This window comes from Echinops telfairi, unplaced genomic scaffold (assembly GCF_000313985.2).
Source record: "Echinops telfairi isolate 266 unplaced genomic scaffold, ASM31398v2 ScPeMD7_9;HRSCAF=40, whole genome shotgun sequence".
Lineage (NCBI taxonomy): Eukaryota > Metazoa > Chordata > Mammalia > Afrosoricida > Tenrecidae > Echinops > Echinops telfairi.
This window is the reverse complement of record NW_022103906.1, coordinates 66,111,161-66,131,600: the sequence shown is the minus strand read 5'-3', so window position 1 is coordinate 66,131,600 and position 20,440 is coordinate 66,111,161. Positions and strand designations below refer to the sequence as shown.

Here is a 20,440-nt window from a genome sequence, read left to right as displayed (position 1 = left end):
GTTCTAATATTTTACTTTGTCTTCTTGAACTCCCCTATGAAATTCTGTGTTCAGCTGTCTGACTTCATGGTTTCTTTTATTTGCCTTAGCTACTTTACAATTAAGAAAAAGATTCAGAGTCTCTTCTGACATCCACTTTTGATCTTTTCTTTCTTTCCATTTTTTTGGTAATAACCGTTTGCTCTCTTCAAGAATGATGTTCTTGATGTCCACTCACAGTTCACCAGATCATCTTTCTTTAATGTTCAATGAGTCAAATCTGTTCTTGCAATGCTCTTGAAAATCAGGTGGGATAGACTCAAGGTCCTATTTTGGCTCTTGTGGACTTGTTTTAATTTTGTTGAACTTCATTCAGAACTTACACATGCAAAATTGGTGGTCTGCTAAACTGTCAGCCCCTGGCCACATTTTAGCTGCTGATATTGAGCTACTCCACGGTCCCTTCCCACAGATGTAGTCAATTTGATTTCTGTGTAGTTTATCCAGAAAAGTGCACATGTCTAATCACCATTTGTGTTGTTGAAAAGAGGTTTATACTATCAACAAGTTGTTGGTCTTGAAAAATTCTATCATGTAAACTATAGCTTCATTTTTTCTACAACTAAGGCCATATTTTCCAACTACTGTTTCTTTCTCTTTGTTTCCAACTTTTGCATCCCAGTTACCAAGAATTATCAATAAAACTTTATTGTATATTTTATCAATTTCAGGCTGAAGACATGGGTAAAATTCTTCACTAGCTTTAGTGGTGGGTGCAAAAATTTGAATAATATTTGTATTAACTGGATTTTTTGCGTGTAAATAGAGACTATCCTATCACAGCATTGTACTTCAAGCTAGATCTTGACGTGTCCTGTCTGACGATGAATGTGATACCATTCATCTTGAAGTGGTCATTCTTGGCATAGGAAGTCATAGGACTATCTGATTCAAAATGTCCACCGCAGTCCATTTCAGCACACTGATGCCTAGAATTTCTATCTTTATGAGTTCCATTTCATTTTTGATGAATTCCAATTTTATTAGCTTCAAACTTCATATATTCCATATACCAATTATTAATAGATGTTTGCGGGCTATTTTACCTCATTTTGAGTCATACCCCATTAGCAAATGAAGGTCCCAATAGCATTACTTTATCCAAGTCATTATGGCCAATTCTACTTTGAGAAGGCAGCTGTTCCTCAATCATATTTTGATAAAATGCTTATTCAAAGAGGTCAATAAATACATCTTATCTTTTAAATAAAGTCTCAAATATGTGTCTTCTTTTTCTTCAGTCCATTTTCAATATTCACCATTGTTAGTTTTATTATGTTTAGAAAGTAGATGGTGTTGAGTTCTACATTAAATGCCTAATGTGGTAATGGGCTCAGGCCTAAGTAACTGGGACTGTTTTTAAATGTTATATACTCATTTGTTCTTTCAGAAAAACTATCCAGTTCCTTCCCATACTGAGTTCGGCATTTAGACATTTTACTTAAAATAAAAGAAGTCATTTTTGTAATTTTCAGTACATGTAAGGTGAGTCATATTTCCAGGCTTTTAGATTTTCCCATTGCTGAAGCAAACCCCAAATATCCTTTCATTCAGAGCTTCAAAATTATATAAATAGAATAAAACTTTTACAGGAAATATCAAAATGTCTTTTGAATTAAAAGTGGCTTATGTTTTCTGCTATAATAGCATTTGAATTCTTATTTTCTTTTTTTTTCTTTAGTGAATCTGTAAAATTAAAAAATTAAAACTTGTCCTTTGTCAGGTCAACAAAGAAAATTATCTTATTAAATTTTGTCCTTGGAAATAAAATTTTAGGCAGTCAGAATTGACCATGAGCAGCTTAAGTTTTCAAAAATAATTAGATTTAAAGCTAATCTAGTCTTTTTTATAACCACATAATTATGCATAATTAAAAAAACCTTAAAGCATGAAAGACATTTTAAATTATAGGACCTTTATATCACATTTAGATAAGAGGGGAAAGCTATACAAAGAACAATTTTAAATACTGTTAAGTTATAAAATAATGAGTTAATTATTTCACACAAATCTTATTTGTCCAGTATTGCTGATTGCTGATTCTTATCAATACCTTTTCTCAGTTAAAAGGAGAGATTATGTGCACATAAGTACAAACATATGTACATTTTTAACAGATTACGTTCAGAGATGGCTCTCAATAATATATGCTTGGCTCCTTACCAGTCGTAGTCCAGGATATAATATGCTAATTTCTGAGGATTTTGTTTTGTTTTGTCTTGTTTTAGTGCAATAAAACAGGATCTGCTGTGTCTAAACACTACAAGGTTTATAAGCGTCCTAATTGTGGCCAGTGCTGCTGCAAAATAATTGTGTGTCGTTTAGGAGAGAATAACAGGATGACATATATCTGCCCTCAGTGTCAAAAAGAAAACCCCCAGCTTGTGGATGTGAGGTAAGATCACTTTTGTTTTTGACCCATCTGCTCTAGAATTGACTTGAACTCGGGGGGACCCCCATGGACATCAAAACAGAACTGAGTTTTAGAGTTCTTTCGTGGGTGACTTTTCAGAAGCAAATCACTAGACCTTTCTCCTGGTATCAGGTTTTAAGAGAGATTATTTGCCCCATTTCTCTGTCAAGCATTAATAAGTGAACATAACTAAAAAGTATTTGAGCCCTTGGAAAGAAATAAGAAATAACACCACCAAAGAACCAAGTGGATATGTTTCAGGAGGTATAGACATGTTAAAGATTGAAAAGACACAGCGATCTTCCCCAAACTTGCTTCATTCAGAAGTATTGTTACAAATGATACTCTCAATATCAGCATTTTATAGAATGTATATCTTTTTGGTGAAGCAGCACATTTCATATTAAAAATGTAAGTAACTTCATAAAGTATATGTGACTATTAACCACAATATCCAGTACAGGCATGAAGGACATCAAATACTAGGGGAGATCAATGATGTTTAACCAAGCTTCCTGTGGTTGAGGGAACTCTCAATGGAGTAGAACTGTGCTCCGTGAGTATTTTCGGGGTGCTCCGATGGTTTTCAGTGGTTGACTCTTTTCAGGTAGTTCACCAGGTTGTTCTTCAGAGCTCCGAACTTTTGGCTAATAACTATGAACATTAAGAATTTGCACCATTGAAGGACTCTCAGGGATGTTGGAAGTCCATATACACAAGAGAAGTTTGAAATGTACTTTTAGAAGGGTCTTAGAATGCTGGTTAAATAAATTGTTATTTAATTGAAAAGAATGCACAAGACACAAGGCTTGAATCATTGGTAAACATGGTACGTTGGAGGGATGGTGATAAACCTGGTTAATCCACAGGAAGGTTTCAAGTTGTTAAATAGTAAACCAGAGTTTTACAGGTAAGATAGGCACAACCACAGCTTACTTTTCAGGAAGCCATCCTTCCTCCCGTTCCTCTCAGCTCCTTCCTCCCATGTGCTCTCACTTTTACTGCATGTCAATGAGCTTGTTCTGAGGCAGAGCAGCCCGCCAGGACAGAGTAGAAAAGCCTCCACAGGATTCCGTCGGCTGGAATCTAGAGCAGAGATAAGTAGGTCTTTTCTTCCACGAAGCTATCGGTTGGTTCAGCCACTGATCTTTCATTCATAGAGGTCTGAAATATGGGTAGATCATTCATTCTGTTGTGCACTTTTAAGGTTTTTCTATTCCTCATAGATAAGAACTATTTTTTCATGATATGTTATGTGCCAGTGACCATATGTACAATAGAAATGAGCCTTAACTTCTCCTGCCCCATCCTCACAATTGTTCTTATGTTTGAGCTATTTATTGCAGCCAATTACTGTGTCCATCATCTCATCAAGGACCTGCTCCTTTTTCACTGCCCCTTTATTTACCAAGCATGATGTCCTTCTCCAGGGACTGGCCTCTCAAGACAAAGTCTTGCCATCTTTTCCTCCTTGCCTCTAAAGAGCATATTTTTCATAGTATAGCTATACATTTTTAAAAGTGTTTAAAAGCAATAATAATAATAATAATTAAACTCTTTTTAAAAAAGTATACCCATAATTTTTTTATAGTGTTAAGCTAAGCTTTCACTTTGAGGTGTATGGTCTACCTGACCCAAGTCATGGTACATCAACCAGGAGGTAGTAGTTCAAGCCAAACAAGGGAAGGCCACATGGCTTAGAACCAGGAAAGGTGTGAACCAGAGTTGTATCTGTTCACCATACTTCTTCAGTCTGATACTGTGCAAATAATCCTGGAAGCTGGATTATATGAAGAAGAAAATTGGCACATGGGTGGGAGGGAGACTTTTAACAGCCTGTAAAAATGCCGTTAAATGAATCTTGCTCTCTGAAACGTAAAGGAAACACGAAGCTCTGACTGGTGAAAATCAAAGGCTCCACCCTTCAATATGGATTATGCCTGAACATTAAGACAACAACAAGCCCTCACCTCCAGGCTGGAGCAAAGGCGAATTCTTCGACGACTGGAGCGTCACGGAGATTTTGGAGTTTGTTTTGCGGAGCCCTCGAGGTGGCTCTGACTCGTTGTGAATGTTTGCATCAGACACTGCCGGGTCCTGCGCCTTCCTCACCTGTGCCGTGCGTAGGCCAGGGGGCAGCCCCTGTGTCAGTGCATGTTTGTCCCTGACCTGCTCCTTTTCCAAGCAGGATGACCTTTCCTAGCATCTGGTTTCTGGATAACATGTCCAAAGTTCTTGAGATGAGGTCTCACCACCCTCATTTCAAAGGAGGATTCTGGCTGTGCTTCTTTGAAGAGACACTTGTTTGTTTTGCTGGTGGGACATGCTATTTTTAGTATTCTTTGACAACGCCATAAGTCAAATGCATACATTCTTTTTTTAAAAAATTTAATAAGCCATTGTATTGGGGCTCTTACAGCTCTTATAATAATCCATATATCAATTGTATCAAGCACATTTGTACATATGTCGCCATCAGTATTTCCAAAACATTTTCTTTCTACTTGAGCCCTTAGCAACAGCTCCTCTTTTCCCCACTACCTTCCGCATCCTTGTGAAACCTTGATAATTTATAAATTATTTTTATTTTCATATTTTACCACGTCTACAGTCTCCCATCACCCACATTTCTGTTGTTCGTCCCCCTGGTGGTGGTGGGGGGTGTACATTGATCATTGGGATCGGTTCCCCCTTTCTATCCCTTCTCCTTACCCTCCTGGTATCACTACTCTCATTATTGGTCCTGAGGGGTTTACCTGTCCTGAATTCCATGTGTGGAGAGCTCTTATCTGTACTAGTGTACATGTTCTGGTGTAGCCGGGTTTGTAAGATAGAACTGCAGTCATGACAGTAATGGGGAGGAATCATTCAAGAACCAGGGGAATGTTTTGTGTTTGGTCGGTGCTATCCTGCACCCTGGCTGGTTTGTCCCTTCCTTGTGACCCCTCTGTGAAGGGATGTCCAATTGTCTACAGATGGGCTTTGGGTCTCCATTCAGATCCCTCTCATTCGAATTGAAATGTTGTTTGCTTTGGGTCTTCTGAGGCCTGATACTTGATCCCATCGATACCTTGTGATCACACGGGTTGGTGTGTTTCTTCTATGTGGGCTTTATCAAATGCATGACTTCTTCAGTCCTCCCACTTACACTTGCATATAAGATATCACGGCTGGAGTTAGCTGCACCTTAAGCCTTAACCCAGGGGTCCGGAAACTATGGCCCGCAGGCCACATGGGCCCGCTGAGGACATTTATCTGGCCCGCCTGGTGTTTTTGCCCCTTTTGTTTTTTTACTTCAAAATAAAATATGTGCAGTGTGCAAAGGAATTTGTTCGTAGTTTTTTTTTAAAACTATAGTCCGACCTCCAGCAGTCTGAGGGACGGTGAACTGGCCCCCTGTTTAAAAAGTTTGAGAACCCCTGCTTAACCACTGGGGTTGCTGGGCTTGTTTTGACACCTTCCACATGTACGTGTATATTGTTGTGACACCGAGTCAGTGCTCACTCATAGAGACCCTAAATAAAACAAAATGAAACACTGCCCCGCCTGAAGCCATCTTCATAATTATTATATTTGAGCCCATTGTTGCAGCCGCTGTGGCAATCCATCTTGTTGAGAGCCTTCCTCTTGTACACTCTCCCTTGAGCAAGCACGATGTCCTTCACTAGGGACTGGTCTCTGGACATCATGTCCAAAGTCTGTGAGACAAAATCTCACCATCCCTGCCTCTAAGAAGCATTCTGGGTTAACTTATTCCAGGACAGATTTCTTGGTTCTTTTGACAGCTGTGGTACTCTCGATATTACGGACCACACTGTGAGAGACTGCGTGTGAGAGAGCCCCAGCCCTCTGGTCTCCCTCAGCTGCCTCTGCCTTCCCACCTTTACCAGTTTCTGGATTGCAGCGTGGGGCGCAGCAAGGCTTGAGTGGTCTCAAAGCCTGGGTCGTTATGAGCAAGGAGTGGAACTGTATCTCTTGTTCACATCCCCTACTCTCGCATTTCTGAATGGCACAAAGAGTACGTGCTCTGTTGGCAACCAGGAATTTGTCAGTTCAAACACACCCAATGGCTCCGTGGAAGAAACAGGCCTGGCGGTCCGCAGGGGAGGCAGAGAGAGGAGTGGTGCTACACTGAGGAGCGTGCAGCAAATGAGATGCAACAGAGCGTGTGTACATCATGGAATGCACCAGTCTGCTGGGTAAGCCCTCGGCCGATTCACAGCATAAAATGGAAATACGATTACAGCCAAGTGGTCTAGGGTGTAACATAACTCAAAAGCAACCACCGAGTTGATTCTGATGCAGTGGCCCTGTAGAAAGGAGTTGAATCACTCATGGTGGTTTCCAAGGCTCTAACTTGTTACCGGAGCTGAAAGCTTCATTTTTCTCCAGAGGAGTAGCTGGTGGTTTCAAACCTCTGGCCTCATGGTTACCAGTTCCACACTTAACCTACTCCAGCACTAGGATTCCTTTTTTGTGTTACACATACGAGCTCTTAAATCACAAATCAACAACAACAAAGATTATCTTCAGGAAGTTAAAGACAGAGCCCACATGCCCAGTGATATCATCAGTGCTCATCATCCCTGGAGCCCAAACAGATCAGCGTTGGTGCTGACAGCCGACAGGGTTTCTTAAAACCCCAGGTTGGTTGCAGCCATGGCTGGAGGTCTACTTGCATTCAACACATGCTGTGCCCGGCCCTAGGGGAGCCCACCACGCCCAGGAAGGTGCCTATCTCAGCTTAAGTTTCACTGTAACAAACAAAACCAAACTCACTGCCATGGGGCCCGTGCCGGCCCATAGCGACCCCCTGTGCGTGTCTGAGACTAGAGTTCACGGGAATAGAAAGCCCAATCTTTCTCCCTTGGAGCTGCTGGGGGTTTTGAACTGCCAACCATGTGGATTGCAGCTCAACGTGTAACCACTACACAACCAGAACGCCTCAAGTTTCACTAAAGGCCTCATGAATTTTCCTCTGCAGGAGTTATGGGATCAGACGCAAGATGTGTGGGTTTAAGGATATGAGCTATAAAAGGTGCCTCCTAGGTTTGTGGTTAGACGAATTGAATGTGTGGTGATGCCATATCTTGAGGTGAGACAAAAGTAGTAGAGAGAGATACAGGTGGTAGAGATGGGAAAGTGACTTTTGTTTCCGTTTCCGGTGGCTGACCTAACAAACTGCCACAAACTCGATGGCCTCAAACAGCACGGATGTGTTCGATCTGTGTTGGAGGCCAGAAACTCAACATCTGCATTACTGGACTAAAATTAAAATTGCAGTAGCCCTGTACTTCTTTGGAGGCTGTCAGAAAGAATCCAGTCCCTGCTCATTCCGACTTCTGATGGCTCCAGCCATTCCTTGACTGGCGGTCTCAGCACTGCAATCACTGCGTCCTTGGTCACGTAGCCTTCTCTTCAGCATGTGCCAGTTGTCCCTCTGCCTCTTCCTTATAAAGAAAAGTATGATTGGATGTAAGGCCCACCTGGATAATCAGAGCACGCTTCACAAGTCAAAACGCTTCACTTCATTACTGCCACAAAGATTCTTCTCAATGATAGCATTTAAAGGTTTCCAGCATTGTGGCCTGCTATCCTGGGTTGAAAAAGGAGCCCTGATTGTGTAATGGGTTATATAGATGTTGGGATGCTAATCACAATATCAGCAGTTCGAAATCACCAGCCTCTTCACCAATGAAAGATGAGGCTTTTCACTCCCATAAAGAGGTACAGTCTCAGAAGCCAGGGGGGCAGGTCTACTCGGTCCTGTAGGGTCTCTGAGTCAGACGGACTCAATGGCGGGGAGTGTGATTGTTGGCTGGCCACTATTCAGCCTACCACAGACAGGTTAGCTTCGAGATTCCTGTTATATGTCCAAGTAGAGATTGGATAAGATTTATTGGTGGGTGATTGAGAATTGGGACAATAATGAGGAAAAAAAAAACTGTTTCCAAGCTTCCATATAGAACAATGAATTTCCCCCTTGTGATTAATGAATTCTAAACAGCAGGAAAAAATGAAAATAGTGGAAAACTAGAGCCAATTGAAAATCTGAAGGTCGTTTAAATTGTGTTTATTTAATAATGAATAAATGCATATTGCATTTCAGAGTAAGTTAGTAGAGGCCAGGGACTAGGTCAGATAAACAAATTCTGATCTACGGGAATAAGAAATAATACTAATTGGCATTAAAAGTCAAGGTAAGCACAGATAAAAGAATCATAATGAGATGTATCTTACTTTCAGATTTCCATGTGCTATTTATTATTTTACCAGACAAGTCTGAATTTCAGAATTGAGATAATTACATCTAAGGAACAAAGTCTTACCAAAGACAGCACTACCTTTGAGAGTCAAAGAACTTGTGTTCTGAAATGTAAGGTGCTTAACCTTTATCTGGGAAAGCGTTTTTCGTTATTAATGTTTGGAATCGTGAAACGAAGCCCCGACAGTTCTGTGGTTGGTAAGCCGTGGGTTCAACAGAGATGGACGTGGTGACACCGCGAGTCACGGCATATCTGGAGCCATCAGCCGTTGGATAAGCAGGGACTGGATACTTCCTCACGGTCTCCACACCAACCTGGCTGTGCGGCAGAGAGCCCGATTCTAGCACGACTTAGTCAAGGTGTTTTGTGTCGTCATAATGATCAAGTCAGAATTCCAGAGAGAGAACTATGCTTCTATTTGTGATCCAAAAGCGGGGTGGTTTTATTGCTTGTGTAATTGGTTAAGTACGAAATAGATTTCTAACTAATTTATTAATCAATTCAATAGGACACTTCTTTTACTGGAAGGAAAGAACAAAGGCTATGTCTTTAAATCCTTGTAGATCAAGTAGTCGATATAGTGCTTACCAGGGACGGTTGAGAAATTCTGGAGTTTCTCATCCCTCAGGGCGTACAAAACAAAAGTAGAATTTCTTACAGTTGAATTTCTATGCTCTGATTTCCACTTGAGTTTCTTCTCTTTTTTTCTTTCTGTCAAAAAAAGATACGCTGTTTTTGCTCTCAGAAAAGTATCGTTTGCTTACATGATTACTTGCAATACTCTTCTTACGGGTTATATCAAATATTTTATAGTGGGCTTAAAAAAACATGAACTCTAACTCTAAATTAGACCTTTTGGTATTCCTGACCTTATTAGCACTTGGGACAGTCCATTTGAAAAGGTCTTATGCTGCTGACATATCGTTAAAACTTCTAAGCAATAAAGAATGCATAGCATTTGAATATTAATAGTTTGTGATCGTTTCTAAAACAACCAAAAAATGTGTGAGTCTGAGAAAGTAAAAACTGTTGAATTCCCGTACAGCAAGCTGCCAACTAGAAATACCATCATTGGCTGGACACGTTGGCGGGCGGACGTGATGGGCTCTGTAGCACGGAAATCTGAAGAGCAGTGGTCCTGTGTGCGCTGCACGCTAATCAATAAACCTTCTTCTAAAGCGTGTGATGCTTGCTTGACCTTAAGGCCTGCTGGTAAGACTGAATCTTGTTTTTGAATTCCTTCCACTTCAAAGAGGGTTAATTGTACGAAGCCAGCCACCTATATGCTCCATCCTGACAGCCAACTAAGTAACACACTTACTTTGAAGAAATTGCCATCCTCTGCATGTAAACCATGCTCATGCTTTGTTGAGGACTTTTTTTAACGGGGAGGGAAAACATGCTTGTGCTAAAACAGTATGCGCCTTTGTATCTCAAAAAACTGAGATGATCACATCTGTTCTCTACTGTTTCTAATGAATTATTCAATAAAGCTTTGTTTTATGCAGATTTCAGCAACTTTCAAGTTTGTTATTCAGTCCAAGTGTTTCATAAATTGGAAGGGAGGATTTCTGTAAGAATATCTTTGCAGGTGGAATAGAAAAATGCTGAATTTTTTCTCTTCTTTATCCTCTCTACCCCTTGTTATTAAAATCTTTACCCAGACAATTGTACTGATTTCATTGAAATCCTTCAAAATAACTCTTTATAGCTCACAATTTCATGCGTTCAGAGAATGTAAAACCTCAGAGGAAACCTGTGATTAAGAACCATCTCATTGATGCGGTTTCTATTGTATTCTCAAAGTGTTATTTCTTTCTTCAATTAGAGATGAGAAAGTTCATTCTTGACTTATGGACCCATGTATTGTGTGAGCTGTCATCTTGTGTTTTGTTCCCTGGGCCAGGAAGGCGGGCATCACCCCTTGCACAGCTTTGCTGGTAGCAGAAAGGATGGCACCTGCTATTCTATCCCTCCTCCCGCTCCAATATCTTTCAGCAGAGACAGCCCTTGGAAGGAAAACCACAACCTTGGGCTTTTACCTTAATTTCAACACTCTCAAATGTCTTTGCACATCTTATTTAATCTTTTTTCATAATCTTTTTTTCTGTCTATGAACGACTTTGCAATTATAATTTAGAATATAGTATAATACAGATACCCAAATTTTATAATACTTGGTTAAGGCTTTATATTTAATAAATGTTGTCCTTGTAATTTATCTTTGCAGATATAAGCCTCTGATTGCCAACCTAAATGTTTTTTCTGTGGTATCATCTCTTAATCACCACTGTTTTAATATGTTGTCTTATGTTAGCAAAACCAATAAAGGAATAATCCTTAAATACTTAGACGTAATGCAAAGCAAATATAAATCTTCATTAAACCCATCTCTGGACCCCTGTAAATTCCTACAGGAAGGTGATTAATTCTGAACTCCCCTAGCTAACTTGGCATAGTGTAATAAGTGAAATAAATGTGTTAAATAAAAAGATGTTCTAAACAGCCAATACATTATATTTACAAGGCTATTCAGAATTGCTTTTCTCTCCTTTCAGATTCAGTTCCTAAGAATGAAGAAAATTCTATTGCCTTTAACAGCCTAGTGAAGTATCCTTGTAATAACTTTGGAAAACCAAGCACAGAAGTGAAGATCAACAGGAAAACGGCCTTTGGAACCACCACCCTGGTCTTGACCGATTGGAGCAGTAAATCCAGTACTTTGAAAGGAAAGAAAAGCCCAAACCAGATAATAGATGGGGAATTTCATAACTCTTCTCCCTCTAATGTTTGTTTTATGGGTACACGGTACCCCTCGAACGAGACCACAGACTATATAACTCAACTATCCAACAAAGAAAACCGATCACCTGTGGGCAGCTCTCAGTCTAAATTATTTAGTCCAGTACATAAAAAATTGAAAACAACCCACTCTTCACCGGATCTCAAAAGTTGTGTGCCTGGCTTGTCAAACAGGTATGGTATCTCTAACCTCGGTCTTTAAGGTATTTACCTTACATTTTAAGAAGAGGGTAAAAATCACCTGTCATTAATTAGGAATTTGAATTGATCTTTATAATGCATATCAAACCTCAAAAGACTGATTATTATAGTGCCTTTGCCTCCTTCCCTTCCCCAAAACAAATTCCTATAAAAAGCGATTTTTTCCTTACTATAGCCATATATATGCTCAATACATAATATTTTGAAATGATCCAAAAGTACAAAGAAATATAAAGATAAAATTTAAATATCCAGTAATCATACTAATGATCAATAACCACTGTTAGGATTGTTTTGTTTCCTTCCAATTAAAAATTATTCTTCCAAAAAGACAACTGTCGTTCATGAAGGTAAGTACGACTCCCTCTCTCCTGAAGAGGATGGTGCCCGTGATTAACAGTGTCGAGCGCTGACCTAACTGTTGGTGATTCCGAGTCCACCGTAGGCACCAGGGAAGACAGACTATGGTTCTCCTTCTGGAAAAAAAAAAAAAAATCAGCTATTTAAACCCACAAGGAGCAGTGAGGCTGTGACCCACTGGCGTAACCATGAGTTAGAATCTACTCAGTGGCAGCTGATTATCCTCGAGAGGGATCTGAAGGACCTTAGTGGCACTAGTCACCTATGGAATGGTGTTTTCTATTTCAACTTGAAAGGCCCAAGGAGCACCCATGGTATGCATATGGAGAATTAAAACATTGCCTTCCCAATTAATAAACACTATCTGACCAGGTCCATTTTATGAGATATCTCAAGTGCTATATCAAGGAGAAGATCCTCAGGGGTTGCCACAGGAATGACAGAGATCTTCACGCCCTGCTCTGCGCCTGACAGACCGGTTGTCAGCTTCCGAACCAATCATCTGTGGACATCACTGTGCCACCCCACGCCGTGCACCCCTCGGCCCACTTGTTTGGGCTTACTATTTGGGCTTCATAAATGTCACCGCTTAATATTACACCATCAGAGAAAGACTATTTTCCCCACTGTTTCCTTTGCTGAGCTACTAGATTTTTTTGTGTAGTTGATTTTTCATTCCTTCAAAAGGCAGTGCTATGCAATCACCATTATTTAATGGAGTGTGTGAAGAAAGAGTCTACTTCCAATGCATGGATGTCTTTTTTTTGCCGGTGGGAATAGTTACTAAGAATGGTGTTTGCAGTAACCTCACCTGGAATCCGATGGCTTGTTCTTCCTCTGTCTGATGGGCCTCTCTCTGCCCGTAGTGAGAACCGCCCTCTAGCGGTAGACTGACAGGTAGCGCCTGTGCACGCCTAGACGGACCTGGGTTCCTCCAGCTTACTCCGGAACTGCTGGGTGGTTTCTCCCCAGGAGAGACATTTATCTCAAATTTCCCATCCTGACTCTAAATTACCCCTCTGCTCATCTTGATTACTTTTTACCCTTGATTGATTTAAATATATATATATATATTTGGTCATGATCATCTACAATCATGTGTATATTCTGAGATGATAGAGTTTTTAATTAAACTATGAGTGGCAAACTTTTGATTGACTAAGTGAATGTAGCCTTCACTAATGCCTCATGATGAAAGTTCTTGAAGGAGTTAAGAAAGTTAGAGTTGGAAAGCTAGCCTAGAGTAGAAAATCAGTTTTGAACAGCCTTGTGTATGTGTGTGTGTGTGTGTGTGTGTGTGTGTACAGGCTTACAAGTGATCATTTTAAAATATTGTGGCATTCATTTTACTCAGATGAAATATCTTAGCATATTTTTTATTTCCTTCGTGCTTTGTTGAAAATCTCAGACAATTTAACTAATGAATTAGGGATTTAAAAAAACATTAATGTAACCTTCAATTTAAATGATTTCTTCATAAGCCATTAGTGATGGACCATATGATTAATCACAGTGCACAACATTGCTTAGAAATGCTGCAGTGTGTGTATGTGTGGACTATACTCGCACCAGGATGGAGACTCTACAATCAATCAAGATCAACGAGCAGAATAAATGTCAAGTAATGAAATAAATTCACCCAGCAGCCCTTCTGCACCCAGCTACTTTACAAGGAATAAATTGCAAATTACTGTCATTTATTTCATTTTTCTCCATGTCTGGCAGCTATAGAGTTCATCTTCTGGACAAGATGCCTAGCAGAAGCTCCCAACATAACACCATTATAGCAGGTGCCCCATGTAGGAGATTTATAGCCAGTTTTTTAATAATTATATGGTAATTGATTTGACTTTTGTTCTCTAAATTACTGATCACACTGCCCAAAGATACGCCAGCCCTCCCTACTATCTGTTGATGGGGCATCTGTTAGGACTGGTCTTCAGATACTTGAGCTTTCTCCAGCTACTGGATTATAAAGGGGATGGCTGCACAGATTTCTCAGCAGTGAAGAGTCACAGTGCTGGAAACGGTTATGAGCCCTCGATAAAATGACTGTAGTCACTGAGCACAAAAATCAGTGATACCTTTTCAGAGAAGACATTTGTTTTATGTTGACATCCTTCTGGAATTTAAGAGAAGCGAAAGCAACAAAACTACTGACTGTCTTCGGTCAGTGGCCATTGAGGTGCTAAAAGTTCACGGAGAGGCATCGTTGACACCTTATAATTGCCGCTTTTTTGAATTTTCAGTCACTCTTGCAGATCCACTGAGACCATCCAGGATGAATTAATTTACCTTTGTTGATTTTGGCCCTTGAATTTTTGCTGGGATGTAAAAATCTTTATGTAAAAGCAATCGATGCAAAATTGTCAGGCAAAGTGTTTATTGTAATGAGTCACCCTGTTTGCCAAATAAATTAAATCCAAATAATCATTGAAAAATAATATTTATTTTAAAATATAAACCTGCCCTTGGTCACGTCTTCCTTCTTGACAGTACATTTTATTTGATCACTGTTGTATTGTTTTAAATTTGTTAATTTATAAGGATTTATTGAGAACCTACTGTGCTTCAAGCATTGTTCTTGGTTAGTAAACGAGCAATCAGCACCAAATCCAGCCGCATTAACACATCCATAGCCGTTCATTTATGTATTTATATGGCTTATTTTCATGCTTCAACAGAGTTAGTACTGGCAAGTTTAGACTTTTACTATCTGACAAAAGTACGTGAACCCTCCTATATTGGTTCACCATATAGAATCTAAGGACCTTCAAAATGATGGTCTTCATTATCAGTCTTTCAAACTCTTCTGTATACTAAATGTATTTAAGGAAAATCCTCTGCTACATTTTCAAAAGTTTTTGAGTAATGATTGAAACAAAGAGGAACCAAGATATCTTCAATTAATCAGGACATGTAAGTATCCTGGTTAATGTTTTCTATCATAAAATTAAGATTAGTTGTGCATATTTAGAAAGGATATGATCACAGGTGGCATCAATATCTTGGTTACATTAGCCACTCAGAGCTTTGTAATGTTAATGTGCATATGAATCATCTGGGAATCTAGTTAACATGCAGATTCTATTTCTGTAGGCAATCTGGTGGGTAATTCTATAGTTCTAACATGTTCCCTGGTGATTCTTATGTTTCTGGTCAGTGGATTACACTCTGAATGTCAAAGGGAAAATAACATAATAAGTTAATGATATAGTATCTTACCCTTGGTACTCAAGATACTGAGAGTGGCCAGAAATATCAATGTTTATACAAGAAAGCCAAGCGGAGAAGATAAAGGGATTTTCCCCACAAACTTTTTGAAGGCTCCCTTGTGTAACTCTATCAAGAGAGAGAAAACAAGTATTGGTGGCATGGTGGGTAGCCACTGAAGTGTGAACCAAAAGATGGGGTTCTAACCCACCATCCCTTTTACAGGAGAAAAGGCCAGGTGAAAGATGACAGCCAAGGACAAGCCTATTCTGTTGTACACGTGCCGTGTCACTCTGAGTCAGAACTGACTCAATGGCGCACACAAATATACGAGGTGGCGTGAAAAAAAAAAGTCCAATGAAAGCCAAAAAAGAAAGCAAGCTATCTTTTACATAGAAGTCAAAGATAATGGAACTTTCCCATAAGCTTATTGTATCTCCCTCAGATACTTTGTTTTGTTCTAACCCAGGGGTGAGATGGAATGGAGGAAAGAAAGGAGGAAACAGGGAAGGCACTGGGCGTTTCTTTTCCACGTGAATCCTAAGCTACGCTAGAGATGCTTTAGGAGTAAGGGGAGCTCAACATTTCGCTGGATGTGTGGAGCCCTGGAAATCTCTATCTTGAAGCAGGTGGATTCAAAAATGACAGCAACCTCTAAAAAAATACATAAAATCATGCTTGCATGTGTGTGTGTGTGTGTGTGTGTGTGTGCTAAGAGTATCCATTTCGGTTAATGTCCTTTAATACCTGTTTTTAAATAAAATGAAACTCGGTGAGCCATTTACTTAACTTTGAAATCTTTCCCTGTCGTCACTCAATTAGGTTCTCTTGGGGTTAGTTGCCATCAAGTTGGCTCCATCTCATGGCAAACCCAAGTATGGCAGAATGGAATATTGCCAGTCCTGGGCCAAGGACAGATTTACTTTATATTGGGCTACTAGCCACAAGGTTGGTAGTTCAAACCTACCAGTCACTCCTCAGAAGAAAGATGATGCTTTCTACTCTCTGTGGCAGGGAGAGAGCCATGGTCTTGGTTATTGGTGTGCTCAAGCCCCTGGTGACTAATGTATTTGAGGGCCTTCTAGCCGAAGACCACCTTCCTCACTGTGTTGGACACAGTGACCCACAGGACTTTGATTTTGGAATTAGATCACCAGACTTTTCATCCTATGTGTCTTCGTCTGAAAGATTTGCTGAAACTGGCATACCATGGGTGGCCCTGCTGATCCTTGATGCCAGTGCTCCCGCTATCGTAGTAACATGTAAAGCTACCATAGTGCAACAGCCTGGCAGACGGATAATGGTCTCTTGAAGTTAGTCTTATGGTAGAATAGAGAGAGGTTGTCTAAGGGAGAGATGGTCCTGGAAAAGAAAAGCCCATTGCCTCTCAGGTTCTCTATCTCTGGCTTGACATTTCTAACAGTTTAAAATATAAGCCACTGCAGCCCCATCTGGCTGGGAAAAGGGTACCAACCAAACAGTGGCTGGTGATATATTTCACTATTAAGAATTTCCTTAGCAATGCTTTCCTTTTATAAATGACTACCCATGGCCTCACAATATTTGAATCCATCATTTTTAAAGCCATGTATTTAAAATTTTGCTCTATTAGTGAATTGTTAAACTCATTTCAGCACAAATTAAAAAATCTTATATTCTGAACATTTCAATTGGTTATGATGCTCTCAGGCATCATTATGGGAACAAGTACATGAAAAATTAGTTTAGAAAGTAAGAAAAATATAAAATATGTGTTACTATCTTTAATTTTTGAGAATGCTACTTTGCTTCTTAGAGATTTCCCACTCAAAGGATAAACCTGTTTAATCATTGAAATTTTAAATATAGGCATATTAGCTAGACGTGATTTATTTAATATTCACATCTTTTCCATGAGTTCACAAATAGACAAACTGCTCTAGTAACGGTATTTAAATATATGAAATATTACAAATTAAATATACAAAGAAGGTTTTTTCTTTGTTTCTTCTTTCCCCAAAGAGAAAATCCAGCTTCTACAGCTGTGGCGGAAGAGCAGCCCCTGGCCTTTGCACACTGTATATAACAATGACCTCCAGCTACTCTTAATCCGAGTCGTGGGCCAGAATAAAGCTTCCCTCCTAGCTTTACAAAACACACATTTCTGCTCTGGCAGCCAGCCTGGATCTGGCTGAAATATGATTGCTACTATTATAGTGGCCTTGATCAAAGAAAAGCATAGAAGATTGTCTTTAAAGTGGACAGGAGAAAGTGTCAGGGCCGTTGATGAGAGCTTACTACCTGTGAGACAATAATTAGAGAAGATTGTGGCTCTAGTCACATTTGGAGGGCAGCTGGATTTGAAAATGGTTTCAAAGAACTAAAAGTGACCACAGCGTGCTGTTGATCAGGAGACGACCTGACTCTCTCAAATGAAGACTAGTGCCATGGCAACCACTTGATGTACTGGATGGACAACCCAGTTGTTTTTATTCTTTAGAGTTTTACATGATGTGCTTTAGGCATATAGGATTTGTTGCAAGTAAGTTAGAATTACCTGGGCAAAACAAATAATTCAAAGACCATAAAGCTTTGTGTGTCTGCCTAACGTTGACTGTGGTCCACTCTTTGCTCCAGTCTCCCTGTGTAACCAGAATTTTAATGTGTGTGTGTGTGTGGGGGGGGTGAACGTTCCCTGCGGCACTATTATGCAGTAGTTATTTTGTAACCTGTCATTACAGTGAACTTCCAATGAATGTGACAGATGGTCCTTGTGCATTAAACGCTGGCAGTCCTCGCTGCAGTAAACACAACCGCCTCTGCATTCTCCGCGTGGTGAGGAAGGATGGGGAAAACAAGGGCAGGCAGTTTTACGCCTGTCCGCTACCTAGAGAAGCACAATGTGGATTTTTTCAAGTATGTATAATATTTTTCAACCTTAAAAACTCACAATTGCCCAGTACATTCTGACTCGTAGCAACACTACAGAGCAGAGGAAACTGCCCCACGGGGTTTCCACAGCTGTGATCTTTATAGAATCGGAGGGCCAGGTCTTTCTCCGAAGGACAGGTGAGTGGGTTTGAACTGAAGACCTTTTGGTTAGCAGCTGCGTGCTTAACCAAATGTGCCACCTTATGACAGTGTCATTGAATTCTTTGGCTAAAACGGAACATATGGCATTTCTGTTTTCAGTTTGTACCTGTAAATTTTAAATTCCCATATTTTGATAGTCAGTCTAAAGCCTGAATGATTTACAATTCAAAGTGACTCCACTAAAATGAATGAATGGAAATGCCTCTGCTCAAATGTAGGTGTGCCACCTGGGTTTATAAAGATATTGAACCAAGGTATCCATTTGGTTAATAATTCCAGAGAAGACCTAGTTTTTTCTGGTATCAATACAACATCCAAGCCCTCCATCCATGTATTGAATAGAAGAGGAAAATAATCGACGTCTCTCAGACTTACAATAAACATCGTGAGCCCTATTACCTATGTCTGATATAAAGAAAAGAAATGGCACAGTAGCAATTCATTACAGGCAATTCCTCATGCCTTCACAACATGTGGTTATATTCTTGAAAATGAATGTGGCAAATGTGGGTCCATTTAATCAGCTTCCCGTATTTCTCGCGGTCGAATGTCAGTATGTATATATATATATCTATATCTATATTACATACATATATATATATATAATCTCCAATGATCCAATGCTGGAGCAAAATTTTCTAGTTAGGCTTATTGAGAGATAAAATATTGTTAAGATGGTGCTTTTTTAAGGAATTTCCTTGGGAAAATTAGATGATGGTTTTAGATCTTAACCCTTGCACAAGTGGTGAGTCCACCCTACTGAGTTCACCAGTTTAGATGTAATGGAAATTGTGTTAACAGCAATATTGATACTCATAGCCTGCTACATATCCCTCCTTTGGCCCAAATTAATAAGAATAATGCAATAGCATCTGCCCAATTTGATCTGGATAAGTCTATATTGGATTATTTATTTCCCTAAGAGACAAAGGGAGCTTTGTAATAAGGTCATGGCACATCTTTGTTCTTCCAGTGTTAACTAAAACATAGTTACAGCGGGGGCTCTAGGGATTGCATTACATCAGAGTTCCGGTAGTTTCCAATCATTCTAAGTGAAGTGAAGGAACTTGTATACCTATGCTTGGAAGACAAAAGGAAGCACACAATTAGGGTAATTTTCTATGTGATTCAAACAGATTGGTAAAGAATGCTTACAGAATATAGGCTTTTTTTTAAGGGCAGCAGCTAATGTTTATGTCTATTTTACAATGTCAAATTAATAGTCACAGCAATGAAGACAGTATGGCATGAATCAAATGAGCCTGGGCTCAGCTTATACCTCGTTCTAACTTGCATAGAAGGTTTACCATCTTGTCTTCTTGCTTTCCTCCCTAGTGGGCAGATTTGTCCTTCCCGTTCTGCAGCCACGGAAAGCGGTCCATCATGAGAACAGTGCTGAAGATGGGACCTAATAATGGAAGGAATTTTTTTGTGTGTCCTCTTGGGAAGGAAAAACAGTGTAATTTTTTTCAGTGGGCAGAAAATGGGCCAGGAATAAAAATTACTCCAGGGTGCTGATATACTTTTTTGGTTCTATAAAATATCTGGCATTTAATCTTTTTTAGTCTGTGTATATTATTTAGTCCCTTTTCATTTGAGAGAAATGTTATAGAATACATATAGTTGATTGTGATCTTACTGCAATCTTTGAGAATCTTTTTCTTTTTTTATGCCTGCCATCCTTTCAGTTTTGATCTCCATTATCCTTTTAATCTCGATGAATGTTATGTGGGTTTCATCAATTGTATAGCATATTCTACTTAGAACGTATAGTTTATGCATATAACAATGGTAATAAAGTTATTTCTAATATGCTTTTAATTGCTTGGTTTTCAGGGGAAGCAGGGTTTTCATTTGTTTGTTTTTTGGGTCTGTGGTTTTTTTTTTAGAGGATTAAAGAAATGATGAAGTCATATTCTGTCTGATCCATGAATGGTAAAAACAGCTACCCTTCCACTTGCCTAAAGGTTGGCAGTTCAGAAACATCCGGCAGTGCAGCAAGGAAGAAGCCTGGGCACTGCCTCCGTACGGCCTTCCATGCAGAACGCCTTGCGGAGCGGATCTGCTCTGTCAC

General features: G+C 39.6%; 1 protein-coding gene across 1 annotated transcript in view; it reads left to right on the top strand.

The window, feature by feature from the left end:
- Positions 1-20,193, top strand: part of NEIL3 (nei like DNA glycosylase 3) — a 41,043-nt gene extending 20,850 nt beyond the window's left edge. Inside the window, exons 6-10 of the mRNA XM_045286572.1 lie at positions 2,268-2,434; positions 9,764-9,930; positions 11,277-11,694; positions 18,015-18,189; positions 19,702-20,193. Coding sequence (XP_045142507.1) covers positions 2,268-2,434; positions 9,764-9,930; positions 11,277-11,694; positions 18,015-18,189; positions 19,702-19,884 — 1,110 coding nt within the window. The 3' untranslated portion in view covers positions 19,885-20,193. The remainder of the gene's footprint in view (positions 1-2,267; positions 2,435-9,763; positions 9,931-11,276; positions 11,695-18,014; positions 18,190-19,701) is intronic.
- The last annotated feature ends 247 nt before the right edge of the window (positions 20,194-20,440 follow it).